This window comes from Schistocerca nitens, chromosome 6 (genome assembly GCF_023898315.1).
Source record: "Schistocerca nitens isolate TAMUIC-IGC-003100 chromosome 6, iqSchNite1.1, whole genome shotgun sequence".
NCBI lineage: Eukaryota > Metazoa > Arthropoda > Insecta > Orthoptera > Acrididae > Schistocerca > Schistocerca nitens.
The window spans coordinates 211924027-211943267 of NC_064619.1; the positions used below are offsets into that span (position 1 = coordinate 211924027).

General features: G+C 40.8%; 1 protein-coding gene across 1 annotated transcript in view; it reads left to right on the plus strand.

Annotated features, from left to right (window-relative positions):
* The first annotated feature begins 542 nt into the window (after nucleotides 1–542).
* LOC126263285 (solute carrier family 12 member 4) overlaps nucleotides 543–19241 on the plus strand; it is a 277199-nt gene continuing 258500 nt past the window's right edge. Inside the window, exon 1 of the mRNA XM_049960371.1 lies at nucleotides 543–639. Coding sequence (XP_049816328.1) covers nucleotides 543–639 — 97 coding nt within the window. The remainder of the gene's footprint in view (nucleotides 640–19241) is intronic.

Genomic DNA, 19241 nt, shown 5'->3' on the forward strand with positions numbered 1-19241 from the left:
TAGCCGTAACTAAGCATTTGCGGACCTATGTTTATATGAACTTTTTTCTTTAGTTTTACTTGTAGAACAACATATTAAAATATTTGCATATTTTCGTGAATAAGCCTGTATATCAAATCACTTAAAATTTGCGCTCTTTTATTTCGTGAACGCTTCAAGATGTCGAAACGGAATTTTCGGCAAAAAAATAGTAAGCAAGAGACCAATTCTTAATGTATATGTAATACTTGTGTCTCAGTTGAGGTACTTTATTGAATAAAGCATGGCTCCCTTTCAAACCACTATAGAAAACTCTTAAAAAGATTAGTACAGTATTATACCCCTTGTTAATGAGCACGTTTGGATTTCTCCTAGTCTGAAACTAGTTCCCAAGAATCTAGGAAAACCTGCTGTCGTCTATCACATGATAGCGTGAATGGCTTTTGTTCTACGTCATCTTGTAAGCTGTCATCTCTGGATGATTGTTGTAACGTCTGTGAAGTGTTGATCGATTCTTGTTCGCGACCTACCTTACGCTGTAGTGGTAAAGTGTAGAGTGAAGTATGAGCAAGAACGTGCGCTTTTTGGTGGAAAGTTTCAGCATGGGCTACTCAAATTTAAGTAATTGTGATGATGGTACTACGGAGAGAGGCTTCCACGGTAAGTGCGTTATTTGCGTTGAATAAGCTCTGTGCGGACGGTGTTATTTAAACGTTTTAACTTATGGTTCACAAGTGTAAATTCTGTCCACCTGGATGAAGATACGGATTTCATAACTGCCATTTACTTTCGTTTTAAGGCCGTGCGATTTTTCTGTGATTCCGAACGAAATTTTACCAGCAGTATATGTTAGAGTACAGTTTTGAAAGTTTACGATTCGAGGCGATTTGTCATTGTGTTTGTTGTCATGCTTTATTATCTCAAACTGCAGCGTCGACAAAACCGTATTATCTTTTACTGTGTTTCAGACTAAGGATGTTTATTTTTCTATAGGATTCATATGCTGTGCCCCTGTGTTGATTCGAAACGCTGATATTTAGACGCTTTTCCTTATTGTTGTAAACACTTGTGTATAAAACATATAAATGGAAGAAACACACATTCAACATATCATTTTCATGCAACAGTTTGGGTGCCTTTTATGTATAATTTTTTAAAGTGTATAGAAAAGAAACCGTTTCAGGGAAGAAAAAAAATGAGAATGTTCTAAAAGTGAACAACCCTGATGGAAGTGTGTTAACGAATAATATTTTATTCTATCCGTGTTTCCTGCAGTGAAAACTTTCCACGTTTTGAAATGAAAACTTTCCACGTTCTGAAATTTTTGGAATTCAGAATACGCAAACAGATTGCACTTGAGGGAAGAAATTTATGAGACAGAAAAGATATTGAATAATCTGTGAAACAGCACCTTCATCAATAGAGGAAACCGTACTAAACTAGTATGTATGTTTATAAAGACCATTGTTACAATAACTAATCATGTGGGTGCGCCACATGTATTATAATGAATGTAGTAAAATAACATTCCGTAGAAACCTATGTAGAATGGCTATCTGGCATTGTTATTACATAAATGTGACGTACAGTGTTAAGACACACAGTTGTCTTGTCGCGTAACTGCAACGAAATCCACAAATTACAGAGTTTACGATGCCCACATGTTTGTTTATCGACTTGGCATTTCCTTTCAGCAGTTGCAAGTTGACTTATACGTCAACTACTCATTATTAATAAATAAATGATCGACATTATTAACTGTTTTGCCCAGAAACGCCGTTTATGACTGCTGCAAAAAAGTAACAAAAAATAATTTAACTGTGGTAATAATCGGCTGTTGAATATTGGAGGTTATAAATTAATAGTCGTTTACCAGTATTGCGAACAGTGCGCCATCTGATCACCGATCATTTGTAGTGATATTTACAGAGAAACAGCCGCTTTCTACCACACAGCTGTGAAATTTGGTAACTATTTTCCAGTATTGTTATCTGTTGGAATAACTTTCATTAGCATGGAGTACTGGAACGTGTGGTTCCTTTTAACTATGACTTACATGGAATTTACCGTGAGGTCCACTAAGCTGACAGTAATGCTACCGACATAACACATGAGCTAGTATTTCACAGTTGTAATTTCATTTCTCCAGGCAGTTACAACCACTTTGGGATTTGAGGGCCAGCCGTCTTGATTCATTTCCTTTGTAATTAAAAATCTATCTATTTGTTGCACTGTTGTAGAGAAAAATACGTTGAAATGTCATTTGTGCCAGAAAAAGTTGATATATATCGATATTTTTTTTAGTTTCTGTGAGTTCTCTACTTGTTTTTATGATTATATGTGAATTACTAACGATTATTGTCCATTACTCACAAATCACCAGAATAGTTCTACATCATATACACAATCTGAAACCCTACACGCTGACTTTTCAGACGCGAAACCGGAACTACTAAATTCGTTAGTAAACGTAACGATCTGGTATGGGCTGCGTGACGTCTTGCCCAATCGTCCATTCCGTTAACTATTTAACAACCAACGCTACAACTTGATAAAATTTTAACATCCAATAGTAACTTCTGGAGGCAGTTAAAAATGTAGCAGCGTATCGCACCAATATTTATTCTATGAAGCTGATTAAATCGGTTGTCATAACTTTCTTTCCTAACTAAACTTTATTAACTTGTCACCTGATAAAAACCCACATCGCTTGGTCTTTATTTTGATTTATTTTCTGGGAACATTCCAGATCACTCGGTAACAGTGTAAATTAGAATATTAAAAATAAATAAATAAATAAAAATATTAGTAAATCACGCCCAACAGTACTCTCGAATACTTTTTAAGTACACTGAAACCCGCTTAAGTATTCAATAATACCTTACAGGCTTGCGATCTTTGTCTTTAACTCTGCTTAGTTTATTTCGTAATCTTGTTTCTTCGGCAGTTTCTATGTATCCACTTGCTGAGTATCTCACGCGATCTTCTTCTCTAATTTCATCTCGTTGTCCATCTGTTAAGTTTTATCTCAAGCTATTCATTCTCCGTTGTGAAGCTTAACGTGCTTCTCGCTCTTCATAGGTTTTATTTTTTCGCTGTTCTTTCTGTTTCTTTGTTTTCAATTCAGCACTTCTCTTACGTTTCAGCATCCTGTTAAATATTAATATTACATAACACAGTAAAATTACACGTAATACGACGTTGAATACTTCAACCAAGACAGTTTCACTTAAATTTATTTCATCTTCTATCACCTTCCTTGATCCACTGTAATCGATTTACGAAGGTATACCTACTGACGCTTGCGTCTCGCCATTGTCTATACTGCGTGTTCCTTCTAAGGGTCGCCATCTGCATTTTCTCTTGTATTGTGTTGTATTGTATTGTATCATATTGTATGTTAACCTGGGAACTAGAAACGACGGAGAGGCTCCGTCCCCGCTGCAGCCGCAGTGGTCCAAAACCCCACGACGACTACCGCAGTCCACTTCACCCCTCCGCCGCCCCACACCGAACCACTCTTTCAGGGTTATTGTGCGGTTCGGCCCCCGGTGGACCCCCCAGGGAATGTCTCACGCCAGACGAGTGTAACCCGTATGTTTGCGTGGTAGAGTAATGGTGGTGTACGTGGAGAACTTGTTCGCGCAGCAATCGCCGACATAGTGTAACTGAGGCGGAATAAGGGGAACCAGTCCGCTTTCGCCGAGGCAGATGGAAAACCGCCTAAAAACCATCCACAAACTGGCCGGTTCACCGGACCTCGACACAAATCCGCCGGGCGGATTCGTACCGGGGACCAGGCGCTCCTACCGCCCGGAAAGCCGTGCGTTAGACCGCACGGCCAACCGGGCGGGCCTTCTCTTGTATATTGGCAGATATTCGCAGTTTCATTTTTGCAGTGTGCAGCTGGAGTCGGCCCACGCAAATATTGCTAGTTACGTCTGTCATGCGTCGCCTACCACCGGCTTAAGGCGTGGGTTTGTTTCCCGTTACAAACAAAATTATTTTTAAAGCGGGATTTTATCTGTTCATTCGGTAGTGAGGCCCCAAATTAGTTTTGTGCGATATTACTTTCATCAATATGTATTAACAGGGACTGTAAAACATAAAGAATAACCACCAGTACTCGAGCAGCGACGGCACAGCCCTGGCCCGCGCTAGCTGCGACCATGCGACCACCATGCACCAGCGCTCTGCAGTCTGAAAATTCCGTTCGTACTACGTATTGCCACACCGCTTTACAATTTATATCACATACGTTTTTTGTTTTTTTTTGTCTTTCGTACTTTAACGCTGCAATTCGTTGTTGGTGAGACAGTTTACTGACTTCAACTTTTCCCTAACGAAAACATTGCTTTATAGGGTAGTATGTCGATGAGCTGCGTGTTTTATGCGCAGTGAATGACTTCTTTAGTCGCAAAAAGCCTGAGGAACATTTATGAATTTCTGTCACCTTCCGAAAACAGGTAGGGAACTTTTTATCCTTCCTACCCATCTCTTAGATTAACAAGAAATGCACCTATTTGTAGAAATGTTACAAGTAGTTCACAGCAAAACGTTACCCAATAAAATCTTATGTTCGTGTTCATCTCAAATTTTCGTTGGGCAGGACTCACCCCTAAAATCTAAACTACCATTTACTGACGACATTAAATCTCTTGTTTCCACGGGTATAATTTTACGCCGCTTAGTTCCTGATCTTCCTGCCTACAAAATATTGAGTGAAGTTTTTAGCGACAGAGTCCTAGCATAAAATTTTATCGATTCAATTCCCGCGTAAAATTCAGATAACATTCTTCCTGCCTACAAAATATGTTGTTGTTGCTGTGGTCTTCAGTCCTGAAACTGGTTTGATGCAGCTCTCCATGCTACTCTATTCTGTGCAAGCTTCTTCATCTCCCAGTACCTACTGCAACCTACATCCTTCTGAATCTGCTTAGTGTATTCATCTCTTTGTCTCACTCTACGATTTTTACCCTCCACGCTGCCCTACAATACTAAATTGGTGATCCCTTGACGCCTCAGAACATGGTCCTACCAACCATCGCTTCTTCTAGTCAAGTTGTGCCACAAACTTCTCTTCTGCCCAATCCTATTCAGTACCTCCTCATTAGTTATATGATCTACCCATCTAATCTTCAGCATTCTTCTGTAGCACCACATTTCGAAAGCCTCTATTCTCCTCTTGTCCAAACTATTTATCGTCCATGTTTCACTTCCATACGTGGCTACACTCCATACAAATACTTTCATTAATGACTTCCTGACACTTAAATCTATATTCGATGTTAACAAATTTCTCTTCTTCAGAAACACTTTCCTTGCCATTGCCAGTCTACATTTTATATCCTCTCTACTTCGACCATCATAAGTTATTTTGCTCCCCAAATAGCAAAACTCTTTTACTACTTTAAGTGTCTGATTTCCTAATCTAATTCCCTTAGAATCACCCGACTTAATTCGACTACATTCCATTATCCTCGTTTCGCTTCTGTTGATGTTCATCTTATATCCTCCTTTCAAGGCAGTATCCATTCCGTTCAACTGCTCTTCCAAGTCCTTTGCTGTCCCTGACAGGATTACAATGTCATCGGCAAACCTCAAAGTTTTTATTACTTCTCCATGGATTTTAATACCTACTCCGAATTTTTCTTTTGTTTCCTTCACTGCTTGCTCAATATAAAGATTGAATAACATCGGGGAAAGGCTACAACCCTGTCTCACTCCCTTCTCAACCACTGCTTCCCTCTCATGCCCCTCGACTCTTATAACTGCCATCTAGTTCCTGTACAAATTGTAAATAGCCTTTCGCTCCCTGTATTTTACCCCTGCCACCTTCAGAATTTGAAAGAGAGTATTCCCGTCAACATTGTCAAACACTTTCTTTAAGTCTACAAATGCTATAAACGTAGGTTTGCCTTTCCTTAATCTAGCTTCTAAGATAAGTCGTAGGGTCAGTATTGCCTCACGTGTCCCAATATTTCCACGGAATCCAAAGTGATCTTCCCATTGAATGAAGTTTTTAGCGACGGAGTCCTTGCATAAAAATTGATCGGTTCAATTGCCGCGTCAAACTCTGATAAAATTCCAAGTTTTCCATATTGTCCACCATCATCTTCAAATGGCTTTGAGTACTATGGGACTTAACATCTGAGGTCATCAGTCCCCTAGAACTTAGAACTACTTAAACCTAACTAATCCCATTGAATGAAGTTTTTAGCGACGGAGTCCTTGCATAAAAATTGATCGGTTCAATTGCCGCGTCAAACTCTGATAAAATTCCAAGCTTTCCATATTGTCCACCATCATCTTCAAATGGCTTTGAGTACTATGGGACTTAACATCTGAGGTCATCAGTCCCCTAGAACTTAGAACTACTTAAACCTAACTAACCTAAGGACATCACACACATCCATGCCCGAGGCAGGATTCGAACCTGCGACCGTAGCAGTCGCGCCGTTCCGGACTGAAGCGCCATAACCGCTCGGCCACCGCGACCGGCACCATCATCTTCGTCAGGGACTATAACTGACTGTCGTGAAATCGTATGAAATGTGTTTTTCCTGCTTATACCCATAATGTGTGTAAATACTGCTATAATTATGTGTAAATAGAAGTTATGAAGCTATTATCTCACAGCTGCTCGTCTGTAGAGGTAACCTCTTCCCTCTTCATCTCACAGTAGCACTCACCCTACGGCCTGAATTGTTTGTGGGATGTATTCTAGTCTCTGTCTTGTACAGTTTTTACCATTTACAGTTTCCTATAGTGCCATGCAAGTTATTCCCTGACTTTAGTACCACGGCAGTTATTCCTCATGTCTTATTCCATGTTCTGTGATCCTGTCCCATATTGTCAGCGTTCTCCATTCTTAGCCAATTCCGCGAAGAACCTCCTCATTTCTTACTTTCTTGCCATCTCATTTTCAACATCTTTCTATAGCACCACATCTCCGTCGCTTCTATTCTCGTATCTTCCGGTTTTCCCACAGTCCATTTTCACCATATACAATGCCGTGGTCCGGACTGACATTCTCAGCAATTTCTTTCTCAAATTATGACTGATGTTTGAGAGCAGAAGAGTTCTTGCTAGGATGCCCTCTTGACCTGTGCCAGTCCGCTTTTTATGCCCTCCTTGCTCCGTCCGTCATTTATTATTTGGCTGCAAGATATCAGAATTCCTTCTCATCATTTATTTCGACGTCACCAATTTCGATATTTAGTTTATCGCTGCTCCTCGTTACTTTCTTATTTTACTTTCGTCTTTCTTCGGTTTACCTGGTCCATATTCTGTATTCATTGTACTGTACTTGTCACTCAACAGGGCCTGTAATTCAGCTTCACTTTCACTGAGGATAGAAAAGTCATCAGCGAATCTTATTGATATCCTTTCACCCTGATTTTTAACTGCACCCTTGAATCTTTCTTTGCTTGTTCCATGTACAGATTTACAGGAATAGTCAACCTCTTTTACCTACCGCCCTCATTTTTATCTCAGCTAGTAGTAAAATTTTGCAACTGCTCACCAGTTCCACAGTAATGGTGATTCGTAGGGAAGTAACTTTGCTGTATGAAATTTATAAAGCGAGTTAAAGCCTATAACAGTATTTACATACCAAATCCTCTATGTCAAAATTTTATAAAAACCTAATGAACATGTTTTTAAAATCCCTACCGCTTGCCGCGGAAGCTGGAACGCCCACTAGTATACGGTAGGAACCAGGTTGACTGCCACTGGATTAAAAAGTTAACACGAAACCCTACATCCGTCTATTACACTCTTTTTAACTGTAGCAGTTCCTTCTTTTTGTTCCATACATTCTTGTTTCTTTTACTATTTTACTTTTATAACCCGCTCTTTGCCCTATCTTCCTATTCATAGGGAATCCTACTTCCGTTACTTTACTTGCTGCTATTGTTGATATTAATCGTACATTCATCTGGCCAGAAATCTTTGTAATTTACAAAACTGCAACCTAGGACTGTTTTTGCACTCATAAATCCTCATCTTTGTTCTATTTCACTTTTACTGACCCCAGTACATCTAGATGGAGCCTTTGAATTTCTCTTTTCATAGTTCTATTTACCCTACCACATTTAGACGTCTTAACGTTAAACGCTTCGACTCGTAGAATGTTACCGTTTCATTGGTTATTCATCTTTTTCACATAGTCACCTCCCGCTTTGCGATTCCCTCCCGGATAACGGAATAGGTCACTAATCAGGAATTCTTACCGTACGCACTTTCGGGGAGGTTACCCCAGCTTCGGTATACCGCTCGCGGTTTGTCGAACTTCGCTCGAAGTTCATTAATACGATCTTCATTTATAGAGATGGCTCTAAAACCAATGACGGTGTCGGGTGTTCTTTTATTGTCGGGGCACACAAAAAGTTTCAAATACCGGCTCCATGGCCATTGTTCGGTCTTCACAGCTGACCTATTTGCCTCTATCAGGCTGTTCTTTACATCCGCCGCCACCGACATCCTGCTTATCTGCTCGGATTCCCTGAGCGCCATCCAGAGCCTCAGTGATCCGTATCCGGTTCACCCTTTCGTGCACCGGATCCAACGCTCTCTTCAGCAGCTGGCGGACGACGGTTCTCCGGTTAGCTTTATGTGGGTTCCTGGCCATGTCGGTATCCCTGGGAACGAAGCTGCAGATGCCGCGGCCAAGGCTGCGGTCCTCCAGCCTCGGACAGCTTCCTGTTGTGTGCCTTCATCTGATTTTAGCAGGGTCATTTGTCAGCGCATTTTATCGCTGTGGCATGCCGATTGGTCTACACTTACTGAATGGTCTACACTTACTGAAAACAAGCTTCGGGCCTTGAAACCTCTCCCCACGGCTTGGACGACCTCTTCACGCCCTTCTCGGCGGGAGGAGGTCGTTTTGGCCCGGTTACGGATTGGACACTGCCGGTTCAGCCATCGCCATCTGCTGACGGCTGCGCCGGCGCCGTTCTGCCCATGTGGGCAAATACTGACGGTACGCCACATTTTAACGTCCTGTCCGAATTTTAATACACTGCGCATTGATCTTGGCCTGCCATGTACTCTAGATGACATTTTAGCGGATGACCCAGGAGCAGCTGCTCGCGTTCTTCGTTTTATCCACTTGACAAACCTGTCTAAGGACATTTGATTATGCTGTTTTCTTTTTATCCCTTGCCTGTTAATGTGCCTTTTATAGTGTCGTCCTTTTTAGTTGCTGTTTTAACCTTGTGATTCGCAGTGCATTCATAACTTAGTCTGGGCGCTAATGACCACTGTAGTTGTGCGCCCTAAAACGACAAAAAAAACACTTTTGGGGAAATAAACGGTTGTCTGAAGCATTTTCTTGGAAAGGAGGTAACAATACTAGGACACACGGCTAGCGGCCTGTTATAATCTACGAGGGCATCCTGAAATGTGATGCCTCCGAATTTTTTATGTGAAAACTCATAAAGGGTTTTAATAAATCAGACGTTATTAACGTTGTATCCCATTAGTCTTCATGTCTAAAAGTTTCTCCTAACGAGAGATCAATTGTTGATGCCGTTACTGTAAAATGTTTGACTGTGTTGACGGAGCCACAGTCTAATCTTGCACCACTTGATCACTATCAAACTGAAGTCCTCGTAGATGGTCTTTAAGATATAAAAACAGATTAAAATAGGATCGGGCAAACTTGCGACTGTATGGAGGATGGTCCATGGCGTCGGCTTGTCGCAGATGTCACGGCGCTCGTGTGTGGCCTGTCATTGTAATGCTGCAGGAGAAGGTGCTCCATGTGTGGACAAATCCTTCGAATACGAAACTGGATTACAGCACGTTGTTTCTCAAGCACCGATGTAGTTACGTTACACACTGCCATGCCGGCCGCGGTGGTCTCGCGGTTCTAGGCGCGCAGTCCGGAACCGTGCGACTGCTACGGTCGCAGGTTCGAATCCTGCCTCGGGCATGGATGTGTGTGATGTCCTTAGGTTAGTTAGGTTTAAGTAGTTCTAAGTTCTAGGGGACTGATGACCACAGCAGTTGAGTCCCATAGTGGTCAGAGCCATTTGAACCATTTTTGAACACACTGCCATGGTACACACTACAATTTGGAGCTGTAGCGATAGAGGGTTGCAAATACGTACACGAAGAGAAATAAGAATTTCACATAAAAGACTCTGAGGCATTACTTTTCAGCACATGGAGAACGCGGAATAATCCTGTTGGCAGATAATTTGTAGTTATATTGAAATAACCGAAGTTCCAAGATTTGATAGTTCCAATTCAATTGTCCAAGCGATTACGATATTTCTCGTCAGTGATATTTTGGCATGTGGTACTTGTTAAATTTTTAAAAGTTTAAAGGCTGCTTATTTATAATTTTTTTTTACTAAAATATTGTCCCATTGTTTCGCAGCGATTACTCACCTGTGTTGCAGTTCTCGATTTTATATCTTTCAGTAATGAATGTTATTAGAGAGTACATACTGGGATGTACACGCCATGGGTTTCCTAAAGCTTTCGTATGATTTTCACTTCTCACATAATTCTCGCATTCGCACTGCAAAAACTCCATACACTTAAATAAATGTCATTCATTGAAGTTAGTCTGTCAAGACAGTGTGACAAGCGATCCATAAAGGACGTACACATATCTGCCAGTTAAGTAATAATACCTGCCAATTAAATAATAGCTGTAGTAGTAATCACACTGAAGTATTCAGCTGCGTTCACGATGCAGTCCTATAACATTTTGGCAATGTTTCCATCTACCAACATACCATTTAGTAAATTTATTTTTAAAAAATATCATGTCTGGAGTTGTGACATACAGGAAATTATAGATTTATCAAACATTGAAGAAATATTTAGATGTTCAAATGTGTGAAATCTTATGGGACTTAACTGCTAAGGTCATTAGTCCCCAAGCTTACACACTACTTAACCTAAATTATCCAAATGACGAACATACCCACCCATGCCCGAGGGAGGACTCGAACCTCCGCGGCTGAAATATTTATATGCACGAAATTTTTGGTATTTACTTTCTGGTGGCACACGTTTAATCTTCGTTCATCGTTAAGGGAAGCTAAAATATACACCGCACATTCATTCCCAGTACAAAGGTTTGCTAGTAAGACCACTTTGAAATAAGCACAATAGTTTGGCAGTCTGCGTAATCTAGAGGTAATGACATAGAATGTCACATGTAAATCTTAACGGCTGGGTAAAATTGCTCATAATGGGCATACATTCAGCGGATAGTCTGGCAGCACACTATCAGATTTATCTAGCACTTGTCTCATAAATATATGGCTAAACAGTTACAAACTGCTATATTAACTTCTTATTACACGGTGTCAGTTTTGTCAAACACATAGAGTGCCGGTATTTGGTATAATTGTAATCAGACTTCTGTGTTACATACTTACGAAAAGTAACTCCTTTGACGTACCGTATGTCCGTTTGCCTCCGCAGTACCATCATTTTTGACCATTTCTGTTATCAAGATATACATAAGTGTAATATTAATCTTTCAGTATTAGAGCAAAATTTAAATAGTCTCGTACGGAAGTCACGTGACAATTTTTGTTTGTAGTTAGCGACATGCGCAGTACGCTGTGCTTACCCTATAGTCATTGCTGCTCTGTGTAACCTCTTATCTATATCGATCAGTTATTTCAAAAACTGCCAACATTACGTGCCATCTGTTTGTCGAGGTGTGCAGTGACCCAAAGATGTATCTGCCTTACGTGAACCACTTCATATTGCACTTCCTGGGAAATAAACCGTTTATTTACATGCCGTTCCAAATACTGTATTCCAGCATTATTAGGTCTATGATGCTAGCTAGCGCTCCTTGAGATGGAGGTAACGAAATTAGAACCTAAAGCCAAAGGTAATTTTATCCTGATGGAAACAACCGCTAACTCCACAGAGACAAAAAAACACGGTTGATTGTTAATTTATAGTTCTAAGAAAATAACCACGATGGGAATATTTTATTGTCATGCGGCTTCCATTGCCGCGTGAAAAACTTGAGGGGCAATCATGTGTTGATTTATTACGCTTGCATAGATAAGGAGATCATGAGCTGCCCCTTAGGCAGAGGAAAGTTTATTTGTTTATTTTTTACTTATGTGAGTTCTCAGCGTGCTTGATGGCCAAAGGTAGTCTACTAACGTTAAAATTCGAACGTTTTTGGTTTAGGCTTTGCCGCGACTGTTACTAATATCGAATGAGGCAGCAGGTTTATTGTCGCCAGTCACAAATTTATTTCCTCGGCGCGTTTCAGAGGTTTACCTTTATCAGCAAGTGGATTTATGTGCATTAATACAGTACGCATGTGCTGTGTTTGGGATAACCTGTGGCACTGTCTCCATTGGTGACAGACTCCTTTTTCTGTCGCGTTACATCCCATACACCATCACACTTCATAAACTCGGTCTCTGCCTCATTTTTCCGTTGTGTTACATTACATATATTGAGGATTTACAAAGCTTGATGGTGACTGTAAAGTAACACGACAGAAAAAGGAGCTGAGACGACCTGAGTGCCACAGGTTACCCCACAATCATAAAACAGCGCATACATTTCTTGTTAATCCATATAACGACTGGAAATAAATAAATAAATTGTGACTGTTAACAGTTACCTAGTTGTTTCATTCGGCAGCTTACTAACTATTTATGTTGCATTGTACAGGGCCGCATTCTGAGTTTCTGTAGTTACACTTGTGTAGCAGTTCTGGCATTCACTTTTTTTTTTCATTAATGCCATTAAAAGCCATTCTGACGTGTATCACGCCCAGGGCATCCTAAAGCGTCTGTTGGTCGCCTTTGAACACTGCCTAACAGTTTTACGTACATGATATAAATATTTCACCAGCCATAGATGTGATGCACAAGAAGGTTGTCTAACAAGATAGGATGACATGCGTACCTGCTGTAATGTGTGGCTGTTTATGCGACTAACATGGACGTCAAAAATTGGTGGCATCGTCGATGCTCGGTAGCAGTTTGTCGGTTGTAGACGTTCTCCACTTGTATTATTCACAAAGCACCAGCACAGCACACAGCAATCGCGGCAGTCTGAATTTACAGACTCGAAACGGTAGAATTAAATTTCCTCGAAGTTGGCCAACAGCAAAAGATACTCGAGGGATCATTTACACGGTCTGTCGCAGATGGATCATTTACACGGTCTGTCACAGATGTTTACGGCTAGAAATAGTTAAAGAATAATATGGTTGGAACTGACGGCCTTGTACACAACGGAGCGATCATATAAATTCAGCTACTGAAAAGTGTGAAACCGCTTTGCTTTAACGTTTATATAGTGACATTCCGTACCCAGCGAGTGACAGTCGAGGTATGCTCTTGCATTCTCCTTAGTGAAATAACCATATGCGTCTTCAGTAGTTACTATTTCTCGGTAAAGTGTTGCAGTATATTGTTTACATTCAACCATGAATGTATTCTTCATGTAAAGCCAAGATTCATGTATTCCGTGTATCAGATGCTCAATCGGTACATGATTTTATATATATATATATATATATATATATATATATATATATATATATATATATATATATATATATATATATATATATATATATATATCTGCATACCAATACGATTGTACCACTAAGAAGTCTTTGCTGTTAGAGTTAGAAGCATCCGACCCACTTTAAATTACAAGGTGGTGCTTACTCTGGACTGTCAATGAAATACATATGAAATTTTTATGTTCACATACCTATCAGAAGTTATAGTTTGGTGGGAAAGGATTGGTCGAGTAATTCATGTTGCACTAACTGCATACCACATTTCCGTTTCTGCATTATGCAGATGTTCTTGATGTAACTAATGAGACTTTTGAGAATTCCAGTATCGATTGTACTGCGAGTTTACGAACGCCGATAAATGCAGACATTCCCGTGTTACAATGGCGTCTTAAATTTATTACGGGAATCTACCCTCAGAAATGCACTATCTGATCAAAAGTATCCGACTACTCTATGTAATGCTGAATTGATCACTGTTGCCAGTGGAAATGTTGTAACAGCAAAATGCGTCGGTGAGGAGAGCTCAAGATAAGACGGCCAGTGTCTTCATGGAAAGTTTGGGCGGTTGTCCTAGGAGCCAGGAGGAGATAGATGGCAAGAGGTTCAAGAGAGTATACCAGTTCACATATTTGTTGAAGAGAGTATACCAGTTCACATACCTGGGATCTTGGTTTACCACGAACAACAACATAAAAATGGACACCAAGGAAAGAATAGCAGTGGGAATTAAATGCATGCATTCCCTCAGAGAGACTCTCGGCTCTAAATCGATCTCAGTGAACACTAAGATGAAAATCTACAACACAGTGATATGCCCAGCAGTAATGTACGGTTCAGAAACATGGAGCATAACTAAGCGATAAAAGGAAAAACAGTTAATATTTGAAAGAAGAGTAATGAAGAAGATATGGGGACCAGTTTTGAGTAACGCAGAATGGAGGAGGAGGAAAAACGAGGAAATCTACCTTCTGATGCGACAACCAACTATCCTACAGAAGATAAATAGCAAAATACAATGGGTGGGCCATGTAGCCCGTATGCCAGATGGGAGACAGGCGAAGGTAGCACTAGAGGGAAACCAAACACCAAGCGCCCCATTGACGACCAAGGCAGCGCTGAATGGACGATCTGGCGAAGGACCTAGCAGCCCTGGGAATTGAAGACACCTGGAGGAACCAGGCACAAAACAGGAAGGAATGGAGGCAGTTTGTGGAAGCAGTGCGTGGTCTGCAGGGCCTGTGTTCGCTGAATATCTGTCTTTCTACCGCCCTAGGAGCCATGATTGTACCGAGGCGTGCCACTCTTCAGCTGAACCAAATCGACAGACAAGTGTGTTTTTCTTCAGCGCTCAAAAAGTGTGAAAATCGCATGGGAAGAGGTCGGGACGGTGTGGAGGACGGGTAAGGGCTTTCCGGCGAAACTTCTGTAGCGCAGTGCAACAATTGGGCGGGCGTTGTCCTGCAACAGAATGATTCCGTCGGTCATCATTCCTGGGCATATGGACTTGATGGTGCGCTTCAGTTTTTGCAAATTGTTCATGTGTTTTCTTAATCATTATGTTTCATCTTCATCGACGTGCAAGATATCGAAGTGGCGTGAAACAGAAAAACTTGCAGCAGGCGGCCGAAAAACCTCTGACGGTGTTCTCCCTGCCAATAATGCCATACCATCGTTTCGTTTTTCTTTTCTTTTTTTATTCCTCCTAGAAACTTCTACAATGTGAGCTGCTCAAGATGTTCGCACTAATTTTGTAATGAAGACTGTTGAGTTATTTCTTTTTGTTAGAGGCATTATCTTACATCTATCCAGATTTATAGAGCGCTGCCTTTCATTTTTGTTATTACCATCCAACCACGATACTTTACTGTAGACATCGCCATTGTCAGCGAGCAGCCGTACCTGATTAACAAATAACTGTGGCGTGACCGTGTGACCGCTTTTATTGCAGTTCTTGTCGAGGCATAGGGCAAAAGTAGTCATGAGGGAGTTTTTGCCAGTTAAAAGAATGTTCCAGCAAACTCTACTCTGCCAGCACAGATAACTCATGTTACATGCGTTATTGTAGCTGACGAAACACTTCCCCTTCAAAGATGTGATGAGTCCACATGCGGGGATAATTTTAGATTATCAGAAGAGTCACTTCACCTACCATATAACTCAGGCGTGTCCCACCTAAAGCTCCCCTGGGCCATATTCGAAGAAGATCAATGTTTTTGGGTCTCATATAATATACGTAGCACTAAAAATAACCGCTGAAAAAGCAGTCGGAAGAATGTAGTTAACACCTTTAGGCAATTCAGAATTTATTGATTTAGGATTCTTTATCCTAAAAAAGTAAAATGGAATTATGTGAGATTTTGTGGAACAAAATGGAATTAATTTAACATTTTATAGGAGTACATGAGATTTCATTAATACTTTTATACATACGTAATTAAAAATTATGGAATTAATTTGACACTTGACTTAGAATTTTGGAAACAGTAGTCTGATTAAAACTACTTGGTAGTTGCCACTTCAAGCGTTGGAGCTGGTTTCCGCCAATCACAGCGCTCAACGTCACTCCTGCGCCGTTCGCCGTTGCGTAACTGCCACAGCAATTGGTCAGTTCACTTCCTCATTCGCAATTCTTTCTTGATTTGTTGGGTCCCGATTCATAGGTTTGGCACTTTTATTTCGTATTTCGCCATACTTGATTGCTACACACACACACACAGCGATGCTAATGAAATACACATAATACACAGCTCTAACTATACCCTACTGGATCTTCCCCACAAGAAGCGATTCAGCACCACATTCGCAATTGTCAGAATTACAGAGGTCGGCATTCGCACGACCGTTGTACTTCAGCGCGGTGGTTAGCGTAATAATTTGCCATCTTGAAGGTCGTATGTTCGAATCTCATCTAATGTTGCAGTTTTTTGTGTTTCTAACTCTAATCAAAACAGATTGATTATGATTTTTATTCAATTAATTGGTTTAAATATAATTTTTTATTTCCAAATCTTTGCCATGTCATATTCATCATCGTATTGGGTTTTTTATTTGCTCTTATTTTTCCACCTATCATTCTTTTTTCGTCTGGAATCTACCTGTATCGTCTATAATCTGCATTCAAGTGCCAGGGAGACTTGCTCATCGGTTGGTAACGTTCCAGCTCTTGTAGCCTGTGAGAGTATAGTTTTAGGTAACCAATGATAGCAAGAAATTAGTTTGCCTTTAGAGCTGAAATGGAACTTTCTTGTTTTGAGTTGTTCTTAGAGGTTAGCTTTAATAGCCGTGATCAAAGCGATCTTGATTTTACTTCTGTCGCAGATTGTTAACTACCGCTTTCTCTCCGTCTCTAATGACCTCGTTGTCGACGGGACGTTAAACACTAACCACCACCACCACCGCTTTCTCAGATAACATTACACATCACAAAGTTGAGGTTAGGTTAGGATAAGCGTTTCAATTCAGAGCTACAAAACGCATCTCCTGGGTCAGTTTAGTCATTGGTCAATTGCCGACAGAGCATCTCGCATTTCCAACATACGAGGTGTGGCTAGAAAAAAACCGGACTAGTACTGGTGAAACAATAAAACGAATGCAATAAGGCTGAAAGTCGCGTGGCCTGTCACGTGACTCTCGCTCCGCCTACTGCTCGAGTTTCATCTGCCTCCTGCACTCACTCTGCCCGTGGCGTCTGTTTTAAGTAGTTGACGTTTTGTCTGTGCGTCGGAAAATGTTGAGTGTACAGAAAAAACAGCGTGTTAACATCAAATTTTGTTTCAAACTAGGAAAATCTGCAAGTGAAACGTTTGTAATGTTACAACAAGTGTACGGCGATGATTGTTTATCGCGAACACAAGTGTTTGAGTGGTTTAAACGATTTAAAGATGGCCGCGAAGACACCAGTGATGACACTCGCACTGGCAGACCATTGTCAGCAAAAACTGATGCAAACATTGAAAAAATCGGTAAACTTGTTCGACAAGATCGCCGTTTAACAATCAGAGCAGTGTCTGAGTTAACAGGAGTTGACAAGGAAAGTGTTAGGCAGATTCTTCATGAAAGTTTCAACATGAACAAAGTGTGTTCAAAAATGGTTCCAAAGTGTCTCACAATTGAACAGAAGGAACGCCGAAGAATGATTTGTTCTGACATCCTGGAAAACATTGAAAGTGATCCCACCTTCTTACAAAATGTTATTACTTGCGATGAATCGTGGTTTTTTACTTACGATCCCGAAACTAAACGCCAATCGATGCATTGGAAAACTCCTGGTTCTCCACGACAAAAAAAAGCACGAATGTCAAAATCGAAATTCAAGGCAATGATGATTGTTTTTTTTTGACATCAAAGGGATTGTGCACATTGATTGGGTACCAGAGGGACAAACAGTGAATCAGCATTATTACATTAGCGTCCTGGCTACCCTACGTGAGCGAGTAGGGAGAAAACGGAACGATTTGTGGAGAAAAAAGTCATGGATCCTTCACCAAGACAATGCCCCAGCTCACAGTGCGTTGTCAGTGAAGACGTTTTTGGCAAAACACAATATTCCCATCTTAGATCATCCACCCTACTCACCTGATTTGGCCCCCTGTGACTTTTTTGTTTTCCCTAAAGTCAAGTCAGCTTTGAAAGGAACTAGATTTGAGACTGTTGAAGCAGTAAAAGAAAAAGCGACGGAAGTAATGTATGGACGTACCGAAAATGATCAAAAATGGCTCTGAGCACTATGGGACTCAACATCTTAGGTCATAAGTCCCCTAGAACTTAGAACTACTTAAACCTAACTAACCTAAGGACATCACACACACCCATGCCCGAGGCAGGATTCGAACCTGCGACCGTAGCAGTCCCGCGGTTCCGGACTGCAGCGCCAGAACCGCTAGACCACCGCGGCCGGCGCAAATGATCTGCAGCATTGCTATGAACAGTGGAAAATTCGTATGGAGCGGTGTAGAGACCGAGGAGGAGAGTACATTGAAGGAGATAACATGAAATTGTAAATAATTGTAAATAAATGTTTTTTTCCAGCATCAGTCCGGTTTTTTTCTAGCCGCACCTCGTACCTTGCAGCAGCCACTTCCAACATTGTTCCGCGTTACACATTCATTTGTTAAGTGACTTGACATGTTTGTGTGTTAGCTATAACCGATCGGTAGCTGACGGCCGATGTGCAACAGCGTAGCCGCAAGTGACAGACGTAAACAATCAAGTAATTTTAAACAGACTATTATCTTCCAGTATCATGTATTACCGATGTATCGTCGGTGGAACAGCGGCCAGGATATTGAAGAAGTATATATTTTAGTCTATTGTCGCAACTTATTTATTTTGCCTTCTGGCTACCCGTTTCCGTACACCTTACCACCCTCAGGCCATCCCCTGGCATACAGGCAATACGCTTGCTTCCAAGTAGGCGTGTCAAAAACAGCCAATAGGCAAAATTAATAAATTGCAACAGCAGAATAAATCATATACTTGCTCATTATCAGTATTGTGTTCGGTATAAGTGGTAGCAATTCTCTGAGTGGTTTCAAGATGTTTATCTTAGATTTTTCACCCACTTTTACTCTTTGTGTGCTTGGCTCTTCAAAATAACTGTTCACAAACTTACGTTCTTCCAGACAAAGATGACACATAACGCATTACTATGCAGTAGGCAGGTATGATTTGTGAAAGTCCAACAAAGATACATGATCAAATTTTTCTTTTAGTTAGATATCAG